The sequence below is a fragment of the Pristiophorus japonicus genome, chromosome 19, assembly GCF_044704955.1.
Source record: "Pristiophorus japonicus isolate sPriJap1 chromosome 19, sPriJap1.hap1, whole genome shotgun sequence".
Lineage (NCBI taxonomy): Eukaryota > Metazoa > Chordata > Chondrichthyes > Pristiophoridae > Pristiophorus > Pristiophorus japonicus.
In genome coordinates, this window is record NC_091995.1 from 60752091 (window position 1) to 60771984 (window position 19894).

General features: G+C 56.6%; 1 protein-coding gene across 1 annotated transcript in view; it reads right to left on the reverse strand.

Annotated features, from left to right (window-relative positions):
• The window catches only part of LOC139229901 (zinc finger protein 850-like), a 101599-nt gene that overhangs the window by 41024 nt on the left and 40681 nt on the right, over window positions 1–19894 (reverse strand). Inside the window, exon 5 of the mRNA XM_070861539.1 lies at window positions 4119–4124. Within this exon, the coding sequence (XP_070717640.1) occupies window positions 4119–4124 (6 nt within the window). The remainder of the gene's footprint in view (window positions 1–4118; window positions 4125–19894) is intronic.

The window sequence follows — 19894 nt, forward strand, 5'->3', positions numbered from 1 at the left end:
GTCTGCACCCTCACCTCCCCAAGTCTCTGCACCCAACCCTCCCTCAATGACTGCACCCACCTCTCCTCCAGCGTTTGCACCACCCCTCCGCCAGTGTGTGCACCCACCCCTCACCCGGTGTCTGCACTCACCCCTCCCCCGGTGTCTGCACCCACCCCTCCTTCAGTGTCTGCTCCCACCCCTCCCCCAGTGTCTGCACCCACCCCTCCCCCAGTGTCTGCACCCACCCTTCCACCAGTTTCTGCACACACCCCTCCCTCAGTGTCTGCACAACCCCTCCCTCAGTGTCTGCACTGACCCCTCCCCCAGTGTCTGCACCCATCCCTCCCCCAGTTTTCTGCACCCACGCCTCCTCCAGTATCTGCACCCACGCCTCCCCCAGTGTCTGCACCCAAGCTGCCCCCAACGTCTCCACCCACCCGTCTCCCAGTGACTGCACCCACCCTCCCTGAGTGTCTGCACCCACCCCTCTCCCGTTATCTGCACCCACCCATCCCCCAGTGTCTGCACCCATCCTTCCCAAGTGTCTGCACCCACCCCTCCCCCACTGTCTGCACCCACCCCTCCCCCACTGTCTGCACCCACCCCTCTCCCAGTATCTGCACCCACCCCTCTCCCAGTGTCTGCACCCACCCCTCTGCCAGTGAAAGCACCCACTCCACCGCCAGTGTCTGAACCAACCCGTCCCCCAGTGTCTGCACCCAACCCTCCCCTTGTGTCTGCACCCACCCTTCTCTGAGTGGCTGCACCCACCCTCCCCCAGTGTTTGCATCCACCCCTCCCCCAGTTCCAGCATGCAGCCCTCCCACAGAGTCTGCACCCAGCCTTCCGCTAATCTGCACCCACCCCACCACCAGTGTCTGCACCCAACCCCCAGTGTCTGCACCTACCCGTCCCCCAGTATCTGCACCCACCCTCCACAAGTTTCTGCACCAACCCCTCCCCCAGTTTCTACACCTACCCCTCCCCCAGTGTCTGCACCCACGCCTCCCCAATGTCTCCACCCACCCGTCTCCCAGTGACTGCACCCACCCTCCCCGAGTGTCTGCACCCATCTTCCCCCAGTGTCTGCAGCCACCCCTCTCCCAGTGACTGCACACACCCAGCTCCTGTTGTCTGCACCCACCCATCCCCCCGTGCCTGCACCCATCTTCCCCAAGTGTCTGCTCCCACCCCTCCTCCACTGTCTGCACCCACCCCTCCCACAGTGTCTGCACCCCACCATTCGATCAGTTTCTGCACTCGCCCCTCCCTCCTTGTCTGCACAACCTCTCCCCCGGTGTCTGCACCCTTCCCTCCCCCAGTGTCTGCACCCAACCCCAGTGCCTGCACTCAAAAATACCCAGTGTCTGCACCCACGCCTTCCCCCAGTGAATGCAGCAACCTCCCCCAGTGTCTGCCCACACCCCTCCCCCAGTTTCTACACCGACCCCTCCCCCAGTGTCTGCACATACCCTTCCCGCTGTGTCTGCACCCAACAATCCCCCAGTGTCTGCACCCACCTCCCCGCCAGTGTCTACGCCCAGCCCCTCCGCCAGTGCCTACGCCCACCCACTCCACCTGTGTCTCCAGCCACCCCACCCCTAGTGTCTGCACAGACCCCTCCCCTGTGTCTGCACCCGCCTCTCCCCCAGTGTCTGCACCCACCCCCCCCCTCCCCACTGTGTGCATCCACCCTGCCCCCGGTGTCAGCAGCCTCCTCTATGTGTCTGCACAAACCCCTCCCCCAGTGTCTGCATCCACCCCTCCCACGGTGTCTGCACCCATCGATCCCCCGGAGTCTGCACCATCACACCCCAGGTGCCTGCACCCAAACCTCCCCCAGTGTCTGCACGCACCCCTCCCACAGTTACTGCACGCACCCTCCCCCAGTGTCTACACCCACCCCTACCCCAGTGTCTGCACCCACCCCTTCCCCAGTGTCTGCACAATCCCTCCCCCGGCGTCTGCACCCAACCCTCCCCCAGTGTCTGCACAACCCCTCCCTCGGTGTCTGCACCCACGCCTCCCCCACTGTCTGCACCCAACCCTCTCCCAGTGTCTGCACCCAACCCTCCGCCAGTGAAAGCATCCACCCCTCCCTCGGTGTCTGCCCGCATCCCTCTCCCGTTGTCTGCACCCACCCATCCCCCAGTGTCTGCACCCACCCTTCACCCAGTGTCTGCACCCCACAATTCGATCAGTTTCTGCACATACCCCTTCCTCAGTGTCTGCACAACCCCTCCCTCAGTGTCTGCAGTGACCCCTCCCCTGGTGTCTGCACCCTTCCCTCCCCAGGTGTCTGCATCCACCCCCCCACATTGTCTGCACCCACCCCCCCACATTGTCTGCAACGACCCCTCCCACTGTATCTGCAGCCACCCCTCCCCCAGAATCTGCTCGCACCCCACCCCCAGTGTCTGCATCCACCCCTCCCCCAGTGTCTGCACCCATCTCTCTTCCAGTGTCTGCACCCACCCCTCTCCCAATGTCTGCACCAAACCCACCCCCAGTGATTGCACGCACCCTCGCCCAGTGTCTGTACCCACCCCTCCCCCAGTGTTTGCACCCAATCCTCCTGCAGTGCCTGCACCCACCACTCCCACAGTGTATGCACACATCCCTCCCTCAGTGTCTGTACCCACTCCTCCCGCAGGGACTGCACCCACCACTCTGCCGGTGTCTGCACGCACCCATTCCCCAGTGTCTGCATCCACACCTCCCTCAGTGCATGCACCCACCCTCCCCCAGTCTCTAGACACATCCCTCACCCTATGTCAGTACCCACCCTCCCCCAGTGTCTGCACCCAACCCCAGTGTCTGCACTCACAACTACCCCAGTGTCTGCACCCATCCCTCCCCCAGTATCTGCACTCACCACTCCCCCAGTGTCTGCACCCACGCCTTCCCCCAGTGAATGCAGCTACCTCCCCCAGTGTCTGCACCCACACCTCCCCCAGTGTCTGCACCAACCCCTCCCCTGGTGTCTGCACCCTCCCCTCCCCCAGTTCCTGCACATACCCCTCCTGCAGTATCTGCACCCACCCCTCCCCCAGTGTCTGCACCCACCTCCCCGCCAGTGTCTACGCCCAGCCCCTCCGCTTGTGTCTACGCCCACCCTCTCCGCCTGTGTCTTCATCCACCCCACCCACATTGTCTGCACAGACCCCTCCCCGGTGACTGCACCTGCCTCTCCCCCGGTGTCTGCACCCACCCCTCCCCCAGTGACTGCACCACACTTCCTCTCGTGGCTGCACACAACCCTCCCTCAGTGTCTGCACCCAACCCTCCACCAGTGTCTGCACCCACCTCTCCTGCAGTGTGTGCACCCACCCCTCTCCCGGTGTCCTCACCCACGCTGCCTGCAGTGTCTGCACCCACCCCACTCCCAGTGTCAGCACCTATCCATCCACCAATATCTGTATGCCCCCCTCCCGCAGTGGCTGCACACTCCATCCCTCAGTGTCTGCACCCAGCCTCCTCAAGTGTGTGCATCCACCACGCCCCCAGTGACAGCACCCTCCACTCTGTGTCTGCACAAACCCCTCCCCAGTGTCTGGCCCCCACACCTCCCCCAGTATCGGCACACACTGCTCCCCCAGTGCCTGCACCCACCCCTCCCCCAGTGCCTGCACCGCACTTCCTCTCGTGGCTGCACACACCCCTCCCCCGGTGTCTGCACCCAACCCTCCACCAGTGTCTGCACCCAACCCTCCCCCAGTCTATGCACCTACCCGCCCCCGCCAGTGTCTGCATCCACCCTTCCCCCAGTCTCTGCTCCCACCCCCTCCCCCAGTGTCTGCACCCACCCCTCCCCCAGTGTCTGCACCCACCCCTCCCCCAGTGTCTGCACCCACCCCCTCCCCCAGTGTCTGCACCCACCCCTCCCCCAGTGTCTGCACCCACCCCTCCCCCAGTGTCTGCATCCACCCCTCCCCCAGTGTCTGCACCCCTCCCTCCCCCAGTGTATGCACCCACCCCTCCCACAGTTACTGCACGCACCCTCCCGCAGTGTCTGCATCATTCCCTCCCCCAGTGTCTGCACCCACTTCGCCCAGTGTCTGCACCCACCCTTCCCACAGTATCTGCACCCACCCCTCCACCAGTGTATGCACCCATCCCTCCCCTAGTGCCTGCACACACGCCTCCCCAGTACCTGCACCCATACTTCCCCTAGTGTCTGCACCCAACCCTACCGCAGGGTCTGCACCCACCCCTCTCCCAGTATCCGCACCCACCCCATCCACCAATGTCTGAATCCACCTGTCCCCCAGTGCCTGGACCCACCTCCCCCAGTATCTACATCCATCCCTCCCCCAGTGTCTGCACTTACTCCTACCCCAGTGTCTCTACCCTCCCCCAGTGTCTGCACTCACCACTCCCCCAGTGTCTGCACCCATCCCTTCCCCCAGTGTCTGTAACCACCTCCCCCAGTGTCTGCTTCCGCCCTTCCCCCAGTTTCTGCACAACCTCTCACCCAGTGTCTGCACCCACCCCTCCGCCAGTGTCTGCACCCTCCCCTCCGCCAGTGTCTGCATCCACCCCTCCGCCAGTGTCTGCAACCACACCTGCCCCAGTGTCTGCACCCACCCCTCCCCCAGTGTCTCCACCCACCTCTCCCCCAGTGTCTGCACAGACCCCTCCCAGATGTCTGCACTCGCCCCTCCCCAAGTTTCTGCACCCACCCCTGCCCCAGTGCCTGCACCCACCCCTCCTCTACTGCCTGCACCCACTACTCCCCAATGCCTGCACCCAACCCTCCCCCAGTGTCTGCACCCAACCCTCCCCCAGTCTGCACACACCCCTCCCCCAGTGTCTGCACCCACACCTCCCCCAGTGTCTGCACCCACCCTCCCCAGTATCTACATCCATCCCTCCCCCAGTGTCTGCACCCACACCTCCCCCAGTATCTACATCCATCCCTACCCCAGTGTCTGCACCCATCCCTCGCCCAGTGTCTGTACCTCCCCCAGTGTCTGCACTCACCACTCCCCCAGTGTCTGCATCCTTCCCTCTCCCAGTCTCTGAACAGACCCCTCCGCGGTCTCTGCACCCGAACCTCCCCCAGTGTCTGAATCCACCCCTCCCCAGTGTCTCCACCCACCTCTCCCCCAGTGCCTGCACCCACCCCTCCTCTGGTGCCTGCACCCACCCCTCCCCCAGTGTCTGCATCATTCCCTCCCCCACTGTCTGTACCCACCCCTCCCCCAGTGTCTGCACCCACTTCACCCAGTGTCTGCACCCACCTCCCCCAGTGTCTGCTCCCGCCCTTCCCCCAGTTTCTACACAACCTCTCACCCAGTGTCTGCACCCATCCCTCCGCCAGTGTCTGCAACCACCCCTCCGCCAGTGTCTGCACCCTCCCCTCCACCAGTGTCTGCATCCACCCCTCCACCAGTGTCTGCAACCACACCTCCCCCAGTGTCTGAATCCACCCCTCCCCCAGTGTCTCCACCCACCTCTCCCCTAGTGCCTGCACCCACCCCTCCTCTGGTGCCTGCACCCACCCATCCCCCAGTGTCTCCACCCACCCCTCCCCCAGTGTCTCCACCCAACCCTCCAGCAGTGTCTGCACACACCCTCTCCCCCAGTGTCTGCATCATTCCCTCCCCCACTGTCTGCACCCACCCCTCCCCCAGAGTCTGCACCCACTTCACCCAGTGTCTGCACCCACCCTTCCCACAGTTTCTGCACCCACCCCTCCACCAGTCTCTGCACCCATCCCTCCCTTAGTGCCTGCACCCACCCCTCCCCAGTGCCTGCACCCACACTTCCCCTAGTGTCTGCACACAACCCTCCCGCAGTGTCTCCACCCAACCCAACCGCAGGGCCTGCACCCACCCCTCTCCCAGTATCCGCAACCACCCATCCCCCAATGTCTGAATCCACCCCTCCCCCAGTGCCTGCACCCACCTCCCCCAGTATCTACATCCATCCCTCCCCCAGTGTCTGCACTTACCCTTATCCCAGTGTCTGCACCCATCCCTTCCCCCAGTGTCTGTAGCCACCTATTCCAGTGTCTGCACCCACCCCTCGCCCAGTGTCTGCATTCAACCCTCGCCCAGTGTCTGCATCCACCCCTCCGCCAGTGTCTGCATCCACCCCTGCCCCAGTGTCTGCACCCACCCCTCCCAGTGCCTGCACCCACCCCTCCTCTAGTTCCTGCACCCACTACTCCCCAATGCCTGCACCCAACCCTCCTCCAGTGCCTGCATCCTTCCCTCCCCCAGTGTCTGCACACACCCCTCCCCCAGTGTCTGCACACACCCCTCCCCCGGTGTCTGCACCCACCCCTCTCATGGTGTCTGCACCCACCCCTCCCATGGTGTCTGCGCCCACCCCTCCTCCAGTGTCTGCACCCACCCCTCCCCCACTGGCTGCACCCACCCTTCCCCCAGTGTCTGCACCCACCCCTCCCCCACTGGCTGCACACACCCCTCCCCCAGTGTCTGCACCCACCCCTCCCCCAGTGTCTGCACCCATCCCTCCCATGGTGTCTGCACCCAACCCTCCCCCAATGTCTGCACCCACCCCTCCCCCACTGGCTGCCCCCGCCCTTCCCCCTGTTTCTGCACAAACTCTCGGCCAGTGTCTGCACCCAACCGTCGTCCAGTATCTGCAACCACACCTCCCCCAGTGTCTGCACCCTCCCCTCCGCCAGTGTCTGCATCCACCCCTCCTCCAGTGTCTGCAACCACACCTGCCCCAGTGCCTGCACCCACCCCTCCCAGTGCCTGCACCCACCCCTCCTATAGTGCCTGCACACACCCCTCCCCCAGTGTCTGCACACACCCCTCCCCCAGTGTCTGCACGCACCCCTCCCCCAGTGTCTGCACACACCCCTCCCCCAGTGTCTGCATGCAGCCCTCCCCCAGTGTCTGCACCCACACCTCCTCCAGTATCTATATCCATCCCTACCCCAGTGTCTGCACCCATCCCTCGCCCAGTGTCTGTACCTCCCCCAGTGTCTGCACTCACCACTCTTACAGTGTCTGCATCCTTCCCTCTCCCGGTGTCTGCACAGACCCCTCCCCGGTGTCTGCACCTGAACCTCCCCTAGTGTCTGCACCCACCACTCCCCCAATGTCTGCACTCACCACTACCCCAGTGTCTGCACCCACCCCATACCCAGTGTCTGCACCCACCTCTCCCCCAGTGTCTGCACAGACCCCTCCATGGTGTCTGCACCCACCCCTCCCCCAATGTCTGCACCCACCCCTCCCCCAGTATCTGCACCCATCCCTCGCCCAGTGTCTGCACCCACCCTTTCCCCAGTTTCTGCACAACCCCTCGCCCAGTGCCTGCACCCACCCCTCTCCCAGTGTCAGTACCCACCCATCCCCCAATGTCTGAATCCACCCCTCCCCCAGTGCCTGCACCCACCCTCCCCCAGTATCTACATCCATCCCTCCCCCAGTGTCTGCACCCACCACTCCCCCAGTGTCTGTGCCCTCCCCTCCCCCAGTGTCTGCACCCACCTCTCCCCCAGTGTCTGCCCAGACCCCACCCCGATGTCTGCACCTGCCCCTCCCGCAGTGTCTGCACCCACCCCTCCTCTAGTGCCTGCACCCACCCTTCCCCCAGTGTCTGCACCCGCCCCTCCCCCAGTGTCTGCACCCATCCCTCTCCCACTGTCTGCACCCAACCGTCTTCTAGTGTCTGCAACCACCCCTCCCCCACAGATTGCACTCATCCCTCCCCAAGTGTCTGCACCCGTCCCCTCCCCCAGTGTTTGCACCCACCCCTCCTCCAGTGTCTGCAACCTCCCCCCAGTGTCTGCATTCACCACTCTCCCAGTTACTGCACAACCCCTCCCTCAGTGTCTGCACCCACCCAACCCCCAGTGTCTGCACTCACGCTTCCCCCAGTTTCTGCACCCACCCCTCTCCCAGTGCCTGCACCCAACCTTCCACCAGTTTCGGCACCCACCCCTCCCGCAGTGCCTGCAGAACTCGTCCCTCAATTTCTGAAGCTACCGCTCCCCCAGTGTCTGCACCCTCCCCCCAGTGCCTGCACTCACCCCTCATCCAGTATCTTCACGGTCCCCTCCCCATGTGTTCGCACACACCCCTCCCCCAATCTCTGCACCCAACCCTCCATCAGTGGCAGCACCCACCCCTCCTCCAGTGTCTCAAACCACCCCTCCCCCAGTGGCTGCATCCATCCCTCTCGCAGTGTCTACAACCACCCTTCCCACAATTACTTCACCCACCCTCCCCCAGTGCCTGTACCACCCCTCCTCCAGTGTCTCAAACCACCCCTCCCCCAGTGTATGCACCCACCCCTCCCCCAGTGTCTGCAACCACCCTTCCCACAGTTACTTCACCCACCCTACCCCAGTATCTGCACACATCCCTGCCCCAGTGTCTGCACCCACCCCTCCTCCAGTGTCTCAAACCACCCCTCCCCCAGTGTCTGCACACACCCCTCCTCCAGTGTCTGCACGCACCCCTCCTCCAGTGTCTCAAACCACCCCTCCCCCAGTGTCTGCCCCCAACCCTCCCCCAGTGTCTGCACCACACCTCCCCCAGTGTCTGCACACACCCATCCCCCTGTGCCTGCACCCATCCCCCCGCTACTGTCTGCACCCACCACCCCCCCCCCTCCAGTGTCTGCACCCACCTCTTCTCTCGGTGTCTGCACCCACCCATCCCCCAGTGTCTGCACTCAACCCCCCCCAGTGTCTGCACCCACCCCTGCTCCAGTTTCTTCACACACCCTCCCCCAGTGTCTGCACCCACCCTCCCCAGTGTCTACACCCATCACTCCCCCATTGTCTGCAGCCACACCTTCCCCCAGTGTCTGCACCCACCCCTTACTCCAGTGTCTGCACCCACCTCCCCCAGTGTTGGACCCACCCTTGCACCAGTTTCTGCACGACCCCTCCATCAGTGTCTGCACAACACCTCCCTCAGTGTCTGCAACCACCAGTCCCCCAGTGTCTGCACCCACCCCTTACCCCAGTGCCTGCACTCACCTCCCCCAGTGTCTGCACCCACCCTCCCCCAGTGTCTGCACCCACCCCTCCCCCAGTGTCTGCACAACCCTTCCCTCAGTGTCTGCACCCACCCCACCCCCAGTGACTGCACCCACCCCTCCCCCAGTGTTTGCACCCACCCTTCCCCCAGTTTCAGCTCCCACCCCTGCCCCAGTTTCTGCAGTCTTCCCACTCCCAGTGCCAGCACCCACCCCTCCCCCAGTGTTTGCAACCACACCTCCCCCTGTGTCTGCACCCACATCGCCCGGTTTCTGCACCCACCCTTCCACCAGTTTCTGCACCCATCCCTCCCACAGTGTCTACACCCAACCTTCCCCCAGTGTTTGCACCCATCCAACCCCCAGTGTCTGCAACTACCCTCCCCCCTGTGTCTGCACCCATGCCTTCCCACAGTTTCTGCACCCACCCCTTACTCCAGTGTCTGCACCCACCTCCCCCAGTGTTTGTACCCACCCTTGCACCAGTTGCAGCTCCCACCCCTCCCCCTGTGTCTGCACCCATCCCCTCCGCTAGTGTCTATGACCACCCCCTCTGCTAGTGTCTGCACCCACCCCTCCTCAAATGTCTGCACCCACCCCATCCCCCGGTGTCTGTACCCACCCATTCCCCTTTGTCTGCACCCACACTCCCCCAGTGTCTTCACACACCCTTCCCCAGTGTCTGCAACCACCCTCCCCCCTGTGTCTGCACCCACGCCTTCCCCCAGTGTCTGCACCCACGCCTTCCCCCAGTGTCTGCACTCACCCCTTACTCCAGTGTTTGTACCCACCCTTGCACCAGTTTCTGCACGACCCATCCATCAGTGTCTGCACAAGCCTTCCCTCAGTGTCTGCACCCACCCCTCCCCCAGAGTTTTCACCCACTCTTACCCCAGATTCAGCACCCATCCCCTGCCCGGTGTCTGCACCCTTCCCTCCGCCAGTGTCTGCACCTACCACTCCCCCAGTATCTGCATCCAAACGTCTTCCAGTTTTTGCAACCACCCCTCCCCCAGTGACTGCACTCATCCCTCGCCCAGTGTCTGCACCCACCTCACCCAGTGTCTGCACCCACCCCTCCCCCAGTGTCTGCACCCACCCCTCCCCCAGTGTCTGCACGCACCCCTCCCCCGATGTCTGCACCTACCCCTCCAGCAGTGGCTGCACCCAAACCTTGCTCAGTGTCTGCAACCACACCTCCCCCAGTGTCTGCACCCACCCTTCACCCAGCGACTGCACCCACCCTTCACCCAGCGACTGCACCCACCCTTCCACCAGCGTCTGCACCCACCCCTCCCCCAGTGTCTGCACATACCCCTCCCCCAGAGTCTGCACCCACCCTTAACCCAGCAACTGCAAACACCCTTCACCCAGTGTCTGCACCCACCCTTCCACCAGCGTCTGCACCCACCACTCCCCCAGTGTCCGCACAAACCCCTCCCCCAGTGTCTGCACACACCCCTCCCCCAGTGTCTGCACCCACCCCTCCTATAGTTACTGCATCGCACCTCCCTCAGTATCTTCAGCCACCCTTCCCCCAGTGTCTGCACCCACCCTTCCCCCAGTGTCTGCACCCACCCTTCCCCCGGTGTCTGCAGCCACCCCTCCCCTAGTGTCTGCACCCACCCCTCCCCTAGTGTCTGCACCTACCCTTCCCCCGGTGTCTCAGCCACCCCTCCCCTAGTGTCTGCACCCACCCCTCCCCCAGTGTATGCAATAAAGCACATAGAGAATGGGTTGTCCGGCCCGGACCTCACTGTAACTGGGGTTTGTGTTCGGCTCCAGTCTCAGTTCCTGGTCATTGTCATTTCACAGATTCAGGGGCAGAGTCTCTGTGAGACAGTGGTACTGGCGGCGATACCACGCCTCATAACTCAAACCCCAAACACCAGATTCTCTAAATCAGTTGGAATAAGGTGTTTGTCAACTACCGAACCTGTCTGGGAGGAGATGGAATAAGGTCTGAGATTGACAGGGAAGGAACTATATAGGCGGGAATAATCGTGAGTGTTAATTGTAACAGGACATAGAAAACATAGAAAATAGGTGCAGGAGTAGGCCATTCAGCCCTTCGAGCCTGCACCGCCATTCAATGAGTTCATGGCTGAACATGCAACTTCAGTACCCCAATCCTGCTTTCTCGCCATGCCTCTTGATCCCCCGAGTAGTAAGGAGTACATCTAACTCCTTTTTGAATATATTTAGTGAATTGGCCTCAACAACTTTCTGTGGTAGAGAATTCCACAGGTTCACCACTCTCTGGGTGAAGAAGTTTCTCCTCATCTCGGTCCTAAATGGCTTACCCCTTATCCTTAGACTGTGACCCCTGGTTCTAGAAATCCCCAACATTGGGAACATTCTTCCTGTATCTAACCTGTCTAAACCCGTCAGAATTTTATATGTTTCTATGAGATCCTCTCTCATTCTTCTGAACTCCAGTGAATACAAGCCCAGTTGATCCAGTCTTTCTTGATAAGTCAATCCCGCCATCTGAGGAATCAGTCTGGTGACCCTTCGCTGCACTCCCTCAATAGCAAGAATGACCTTCCTCATGTTAGGAGACCAAAACTGTACACAATACTCCAGGTGTGTCCTCACCAAGGCCCTGTACAACTGTAGTAACACCTCCCTGCATATGTACTCAAATCGCCTCACTATGAAGGCCAACATGCCATTTGCTTTCTTAACCGCCTGCTGTACCTGCATGCCAACCTTCAATGACTGATGTACCATGACACCCAGGTCTCGTTGCACCTCCCCTTTTCCTAATCTGTCACCATTCAGATAATAGTCTGTCTCTCTGTTTTTACCATCAAAGTGGATAACTTCACATTTATCCACATTATACTTCATCTGCCATGCATTTGCCCACTCACCTAACCTATCCAAGTCACTCTGCAGCCTCATAGCATCCTCGCAGCTCACACTGCCACCCAACTTAGTGTCATCCGCAAATTTTGAGATACTACATTTAATCCCCTCGTCTAAATCATTAATGTACAATGTAAACAGCTGGGGACCTTATTTAAAAGCTTCTGGTTTCTGGAAGCCTTGAATATGAATTCCGAGTCTGCAAGGGTTTGTGCGGAGCGCTGTATCAGTTCCATTGCAGAGAAAACAATGTGAGATTGGCGGTTGCAGAAAGCTGGAGGTGGAGCTGGAAGATCAGAGGCCGCGCTCTGCTTTGTCTCTCAATCTTGACTCTGTCTCCTTCCCTGCCGCGCTCTCTGTTTAATCTCTCACTTTGTCTCCTCCCCTTCCCGCCTCTCTCACTCTGCACTTTCTCAGTCAGATCGGGGCCGGCTCGATAAAAAGGAGCCAGGAGCAGTTCGTTTCTCATTCAGCGACAGTTTGAGTTAAGAATCGTCATGTCTGGCCGTGGTAAAGGAGGCAAAGGACTGGGCAAAGGCGGAGCCAAGCGGCACCGTAAAGTGCTCCGTGATAACATCCAGGGCATCACCAAACCCGCCATCCGCCGCCTGGCTCGCCGTGGCAGTCTCAAGCGGATCTCGGGCCTGATATTCAAGGAGAGCCGCGGGGTGCTGAAGGTTTACCTGGAGAATGTGATCAGGGTCGCGGTCACCGACACCGAGCACACCAAGCGCAAGACGGTCACTGCCATGGATGTGGTGTACGCTTTGAAACGGCAGGGCCGCACTCTCTATGGATTCGGCGGCTGAACAACTCGACCTTTTCCCCCGGACACAACACAAAGAGCCACCCATCGCCTCACAGAGAGAGCAGTGACCTTGGGAATGGGAGTGTGGACAGTTTGGTTGGGAAATCATTTCAGCTATTTAATTAATGGAAAGAAAGACTTGGATTAATATAGCGCCTTACACAACCACCGGACGTCTCAAAGCCAATGAAGACATTTTGTAGTGTAGTCGCTGTAGGAAAATGGGGATTATTAAATATTTTGGAACAATGTTTTAATATGAGAGATCAGAAACTCCGGGTGTCACGGTCACAATGAGCGGGCGGGGATACAGAGTCTCCTTTACCCAGACATTACAGTCTCCCCTCACAGATAATCCTGTCATATTGTGAGGTTTCTGTGTGATAACCGGTTAAACGGGACGGCACTGGCGGGATCGATGCGGACTTTGTGTTTGCAGGATGCAGTGACGGAGGAATTATTCCCGCCCGGTACAGACCGCTCAGGGAATGGGACAGAATTCAAACCGGAATGTTAAAGAGAATGGGATTGATGACTTATAATGGGGCACCATTGAGGTTATAAAGAGCGGAATTCTTACATTGCTGGCGGGAAATTACAGTTTCTTTAAACTCTGTTTGTTGATACTTTGAAATTGGCGGCCTTTTTGAAATTGACGCACTATCAGTTTCATTTCAGGCAATCATGGCCCAGTAATCCCCGCCCTTTCCTTTCGCTCTCGGTGATTGGTTAAAACTTGATTGGCGGTCGGGCTGAGACCAATCACAGCCCCGGGGCGGACCCTCACAGACACTGTAAAAGGAGGCTCCGCATTCTTCACCACCGGCAGTCCCTGGGAATTGAGGAAGACTTGCTTCCACTCTAAAAATGAGTCCTTATATAGCTGAACAGTCCAATACGAGAACCACAGTTCCTGTCACAGGTGGGCAAATAGTCATTGAGGGTAAGGGAGGGTGGGACAGGTTTGCCACACGCTCTTTCTCTTTCCGCTGCCTGAGCTTGATTTCTGCAACTAGACTCGAGGTGCTCAGCGCCCTCCCGAATACACTTCCTCCACTTACGACGGTCTTTGGCCAGGGACTCCCAGGTGTCAGTGGGGATGTTGCACTTTATCAAGGGGGCTTTGAGGGTGTCCTTGTAATGTTTCCTCTGCCCAAAGACATCCAGCTGACCCGCCGCATCCGCGGGGAGTGCGCCTAGACTCCCCCTTCCCGGGCTCGAAGCTTCAGCACCAAGTGCAACAACCGCTCTTTTCAGAGCCACCAAATCACCAAAGGAAAGAGCTGCGACCGGCTCCAGGCAAACTGGCCTGTGCACACACCATGCCAGCCTTGTAGTGTTACTGTAACTGGGTTTATACAGTGCAGGCGGTGAATATCTGACAGTGCGGGTTTGATCCAGGTTTAAATGTGAGTCAGATGCCCAGTATACCAACAGCACGATTCTGAAAGTCTCCGCCTGAGTTAATTTAAGCTAAATTTCCTCGACACCGGGGCAGAGAGCATGGACCTCGGGATCCTGGAGCTCAGAGTCCGCCGAGGGGGGCCAATCAAGCAGCACCATGCTGGCGTTGTGGAGGAAGCCATGGGGCTCACCGGTGCAGGTTTGCGGAGTACACGTGCAATACCTGCCACGTTAAAGGCCACCTTCAGCGTATGTGTAAAAGAAATCAGACTCACCATGTGGCTGAGGAGCTGGGAGATGATCTACTGTTCAGCGAGGAGCAGGTAGAAGAAGATGAGGTGCTTGGACTGTATACATGTACCGACGATTCGCCCCCAGTGATAAGGGAAGTAAAAATCAACGGAGTCCCTGTGAGTATGGAAGTGGACACGGGCTCGGGTCTGTCGTTGATGAGTTGGAGAACTTTTGATAAACTGTGGATTAACCCAGCTGCACGACCCAAGCTGGTCCCGGTCACGGCGAAGCTGCGTACCTACACCAGGGAACTAATAACTGTTCTTTCAGAGCGATGGTGCAGGTATCCCACGGGGACGAGATGCATGGTTTACCTTTGTGGGTCATTGCAGGCGATGGGCCAATGCTCCTCGGCCAGAGGTGGATGGGAACGGTCCGTGGGAGCTGGGAAGACTTCATCACCCCACAGGCTGCTGCTCCCCAGGATGCTGCCATGCCCCGGGTCCCCAGAGAGCAGCGCCGACCGAGCTGGAGCTGCAGCCACAATCCCCCCACAGGCAAGTCCCAGGCCCAGGCCTCACACAGAGATCCTGCAGCCTCCGCCCCCACAGGCAAGCAGCCCTGCACAGAGGGGCCTAGTGGGAGGGGGGGTGAGCCGGCGGGGTGCGAGGGATCCAGGATGGCCGGCGGATCGGAAGAGCCCTGCCAAGAAGCTGTTAGTGTCGGGCGGCGGCAGCAGCTGGAGGTCGGTAGCCGAATGGGAGGCCGCTACGGACGCCGCGGGGGAGGCGGCAAGTCAGGTGGCAGCGGACGGGAGCGGAGGCTGCGACGGCGGAGGGCATCCGGAGCGGCGGAGAAGTAGATGGCGGCGGCATCGTGCTCAGAGCATCAAAGATGGCGGCGCCCAAGGAGAAGCCTCGTGGAATCCTCCTGCATCAAAGATGGTGCCTTAAAAAGGAAATGCACCCAGGAGTCTTAAAAGGGCCTTACCAAGAGGTGGTCCCCACAAAGGACTTCTGTAAGGCAGAGCGAGTCCAAAATGAGCTATATTAATGTGAGATGGCGAATTTATAATAAGAATTAATTTTTTAATGCTGAATGGCCACTGTATTTGTGTAAAGTAATGGATGAAGTACAATTAATGATAAGGGCTAACAAGGAAATCAAGGATGCGTTACCAGTTAATAACTAGTTAATGTACCAGATAATATGTACCATACTAATGCACTATGCCTACCTGCCTTTCATTGGACAAGTGTGATTTTATGTAATGATATGTGTATCGTTGTCCTGCGTCCTGGTTGGGGGGGGGGGGGGGGGGACGGAAGGTGATGTTATGTAATGATGTGTGTATCGTCCCAGTACCTTAAATGTAATGTAAGCACTATGCCATACCATAGAGGGCGCTGTGGTGGTAAACCTGGTAATACTGCAACAGGCGCTATATAAGGCTGACCACCACACCTGAGAGGCACTCTGGAGCTGAAAAATAAAGGACGAAGGTCACAGCAGTTAGATCAACACCAGACCGTGTGGAGTCAGTGATTTGTGTGCTACATACACCACAGTGGAGATGCCGGTGTCGGGGTGAACCTGCTTCATTGTTGCCACATTAGGTTATTTTAAGGGTTAAGTCATGGCAGGAGAGCCCAGACCTGTGTTATAATCCTCCTTTGCCATGTGGGAAATCAGGAACGCTTCCAGTGTCGCTGATGACTATATATGCAGGAAGTGTATCCAGCTGCAGCTCCTGTTAGACCGCATGATGGCACTGGAGCTGTGGATGGATTCACTCTGCAGCACGCACGATTCTGAGGATGTCGTGGATAGTGCGTTAAGTGAGATTACAAAGGGAGATAGGGAAATGATGACCATCAGGCACAGCAGGAGTAGGAAGGCAGTGCAGGACTTCCCTGCAGTCATCTCCCTCCCAGATATACCGCTTTGGATATTGTTGGGGGAGATGGCTCACCAGGGGAAAGCAGCAGCAGCCAAGTTCATGGCAACATGGGTGGATCTGCTGCACAGGAGGGCAGGAAAAAGAGTAGGAGAGCTATAATGATAGGAGATTCTATTGTAAGGTGAATAGATAGACGTTTCTGTGGCTGCAATCGAGACTCCAGGATGGTATGTTAACTCCCTGTTACAAGGGTCAAGGATGTCTCAGAGCTGCTGCAGGACACTCTGAAGGGGGGTGGAGAATGGCCAGCTGTTGTGGTGCCCTATATACACCAACGATATAGGTAAAAAACTGGACGAGGTCCTACAAGCTGAATTTAGGGAGCTAGGAGTTAAATGAAAAAGTAGGACCTCAAAGGTAGTTATCTCAGGATTGCTACCCATGCCATGTGCTAGTCAGAGTAGAAATAGCAGGATAGCTAAGATGAATAAGTGGCTTGAGGAGTGGTGCAAGAGGGAGGGATTCAAATTCCTGAGACATTGGAACCGGTTCTGGGGGAGGTGAGACGAGTACATACCGGACGGTCTGCACCTGGGCAGGACTGGAACCAATGTCCTAGGGGGAGTGTTTGCAAGTGCTATTGGGAGGATTTAAGCTAATATGGCAGGGGGATGGGAACCTATGCAGGGAGACAGAGGGAAATAAAATGGGGGCAGAAGCAAAAGATAGAAATGAGAATAATAAATTGGAGAGCAGAAAACCAAGGCAAAAATCAAAAAGGGCCACCTTACAGCAAAATTCTAAAGGGACGAACAGTGTTAGAAAGACAAGGCTGAAGGCTCTGTGCCTCAAGGCGAGGAGTATTCATGATAAGGTGGATGAATTAACTGCGCAGGCAGCTATTAATGATTATTATATAATTGGGATTACAGAGACATGGCTCCAGGGTGACCAAGACTTGGAACTAAACATCCAGGGTTATTCAACATTCAGGAAAGATAGACAGAAAGGAAAAGGAGGTGGGTAGTGTTGCTGGTTAAAGAGGAAATTAACGCAATAGTAAGGAAGGACATTAGCTTGGATGATGTGGAATCTGTATGGGTAGAGCTGCGGAATACCAAAGGGCAGAACACGCTAGTGCGAGTTGTGTACAGACCACCAAACAGTCGTGGTGAGGTGGGGACAGCATCAAATAAGAAATTAGAGATGTGTGCAATAAAGGTACGACAGTTATCATGGGCGACTTTAATCTACATATAAATTGGGCTAACCAAACTGATAGCAATGCGGTGGAGGAGGATTTCTTGCAGTGTATTAGGGATGGCTTTCTAGACAAATGTGTCGAGGAACCAACTAGAGAGCTGGCCATCCTAGACTGGGTGATGTGTAATGAGAGAGGAATAATTAGCAATCTTGTTATGCGAGGCCCCCTGGGGAAGAGTGACCATAATATGGTAGAATTCTTTATTAAAATGGAGAGTGACAGTGTTTATTTCGAGACTGGGGTCCTGTACTTAAGGAAAGGTAACTTTGATGGTATGAGACATGAATTGGCTAGGATAGACTGGCAAATGATACTTAAAGGGTTGACAGTGGATAGGCAATGGCAGACATTTATAGATCAGATGGATGAACTTCAACATTTGTACATTCCTGTCTGGAGTAAAAATAAAATGGGGAAGGTAGATCAACCATGGCTAACAAGGGATAGTGTTAAATGCAAGAAAGAGGCATGTAAATTGGCCACAGAAAAGTGTGAGCCTGAGGACTGGGAGAAATTTAGAATTCAGCAGAGGAGGACAAAGGGTCTAATTAGGAGGGGGAAAATAGAGTATGAGAGCAAGCTTGCAGGGAACATAAAAATTGACTGCAAAATGTAGATATATGAAGAGAAAAACATGAGTGAAGACCAACGTAGGTCCTTTACAGTCAGAATCAGGTGACTTTATAATGGGGAACAAAGAAATGGCAGACCAATTGAACAAATACTTTGGGTCTGTCTTCATTAAGGAAGACACAAATAACATTCCGGAAATACTTGGGGTTCGAGGGTCTAGCGAAAAGGAGGAACTGAAGGAAATCTTTATTAGTCAGGAAATTGTGTTATGGAAATTGATGGGATTGAAGGCCGATAAATCCCCAGGGCCTGATAGGCTGCAGCCCAGAGTACTTAAGGAAGTGGCCCTAGAAATAGTGGATGTCTTGGTCATCATTTTGCAACATTCTATAGACACTGGATCACTTCCTGTGTACTGAAGGGTAGCTAATGTAACCCCACTTTTTAAAAAAGGAGGGAGAGAGAAAACATAATTATAGACCAGTTAGCCTGACATCACTGGTGAGGAAAATGTTGGAATCAATTATTAAAGATGAAATAGCAATGCATTTGGAAAGCAGTGACAAGATCGCATGGATTTATGAAAGGGAAATCATGCTTGACAAATCTTCTAGAATTTTTTGAGGATGTAACTAGTAGAGTGGACAAGGAAGAACCAGTGGATGTGGTGTATTTAGACTTTCAAAAGACTTTTGACAAGGACCCATACAAGAGATTATTGTGCAAAATTAAAGCACATGGTATTGGGGGTAATGTATTGACGTGGATAGAAAACTGGTTGGCAGACAGGAAGCAGAGAGTCGGAATAAACAGGTCCTTTTCAGAATGGCAGGCAGTGACCAGTGGCATGTCGCAGTGTTCAGTGCTGGGACCACAGCTATTTAGAATATACATCAATGATTTAGATGAAGGAATTGAATGTAATATCTCCAAGTTTGCAGATGGGTGGCGGTGTGAGCTGTGAGGAGGATGCTAAGAGGCTGCAAGGTGACTTGGACAGGTTAGGCGATTGGGAAAATGCATGGCAGATGCAGTATAATGTGGATAAATGTGATGTTATTCACTTTGGTGGCAAAAACAGGAAGACAGAATATTATCTGAATGGTGACAGATTAGAAAAAGGGGAGGTGCAATGAGATCTGGGTGTCATGGTACATCAGTCGTTGAAGGTTGGCATGCAGGTACAGCAAGCAGAGAAGAAGGCAAAATGAAGAAGGCAAATGGCATGTTGGCCTTCATAGCTAGAGGATTTTAGTATAGGAGCAGGGAGGTCTTACTGCAGACGTACACAGCCTTGGTGAGGCCACACCTAGAATATTGTGTTCAGTTTAGGTTTCCTAATCTGAGGAAGGACGTTCGTGCTTTTGAGGGAGTGCAGCGAAGGTTCACCAGACTGATTCCCGGGATGGCAGGACTGACATATAAGGAGAGACTGGATCAACTGGGCTTGTATCCACTGGAGATTAGAAGAATGAGAGGGGATCTCATAGAAACATATACAATTCTGACGGGATTGGACAAGTTAGAGGCAGGAAGAATGTTCCCATTGCTGGGGAGTTCCAGAAGCAGGGGTCACAGTCTAATCATAAGGAGTAAGCCTTTTAGGATCGAGATGAGGAGAAACTTCTTCACTCAGGGAGTGGTTAACCTGTAGAATTCTCTACCGCAGAAAGTTGTTGAGGCCAGTTCATTAGATATATTCAAAAGGAGTTAGATATGGCCCTTACGGCCAAAGGGATCACGAGGTATGGAGAGAAAGCAGGAAAGGGGTACTGAGGTTGAATGATCAGCCATGATCTTATTGAATGGTGGTGCAGGTTCGAAGGGCTGAATGACCTGCTCCTGCACCTAATTTCTATATTTCGATCACTTTGTAGATGTAGAT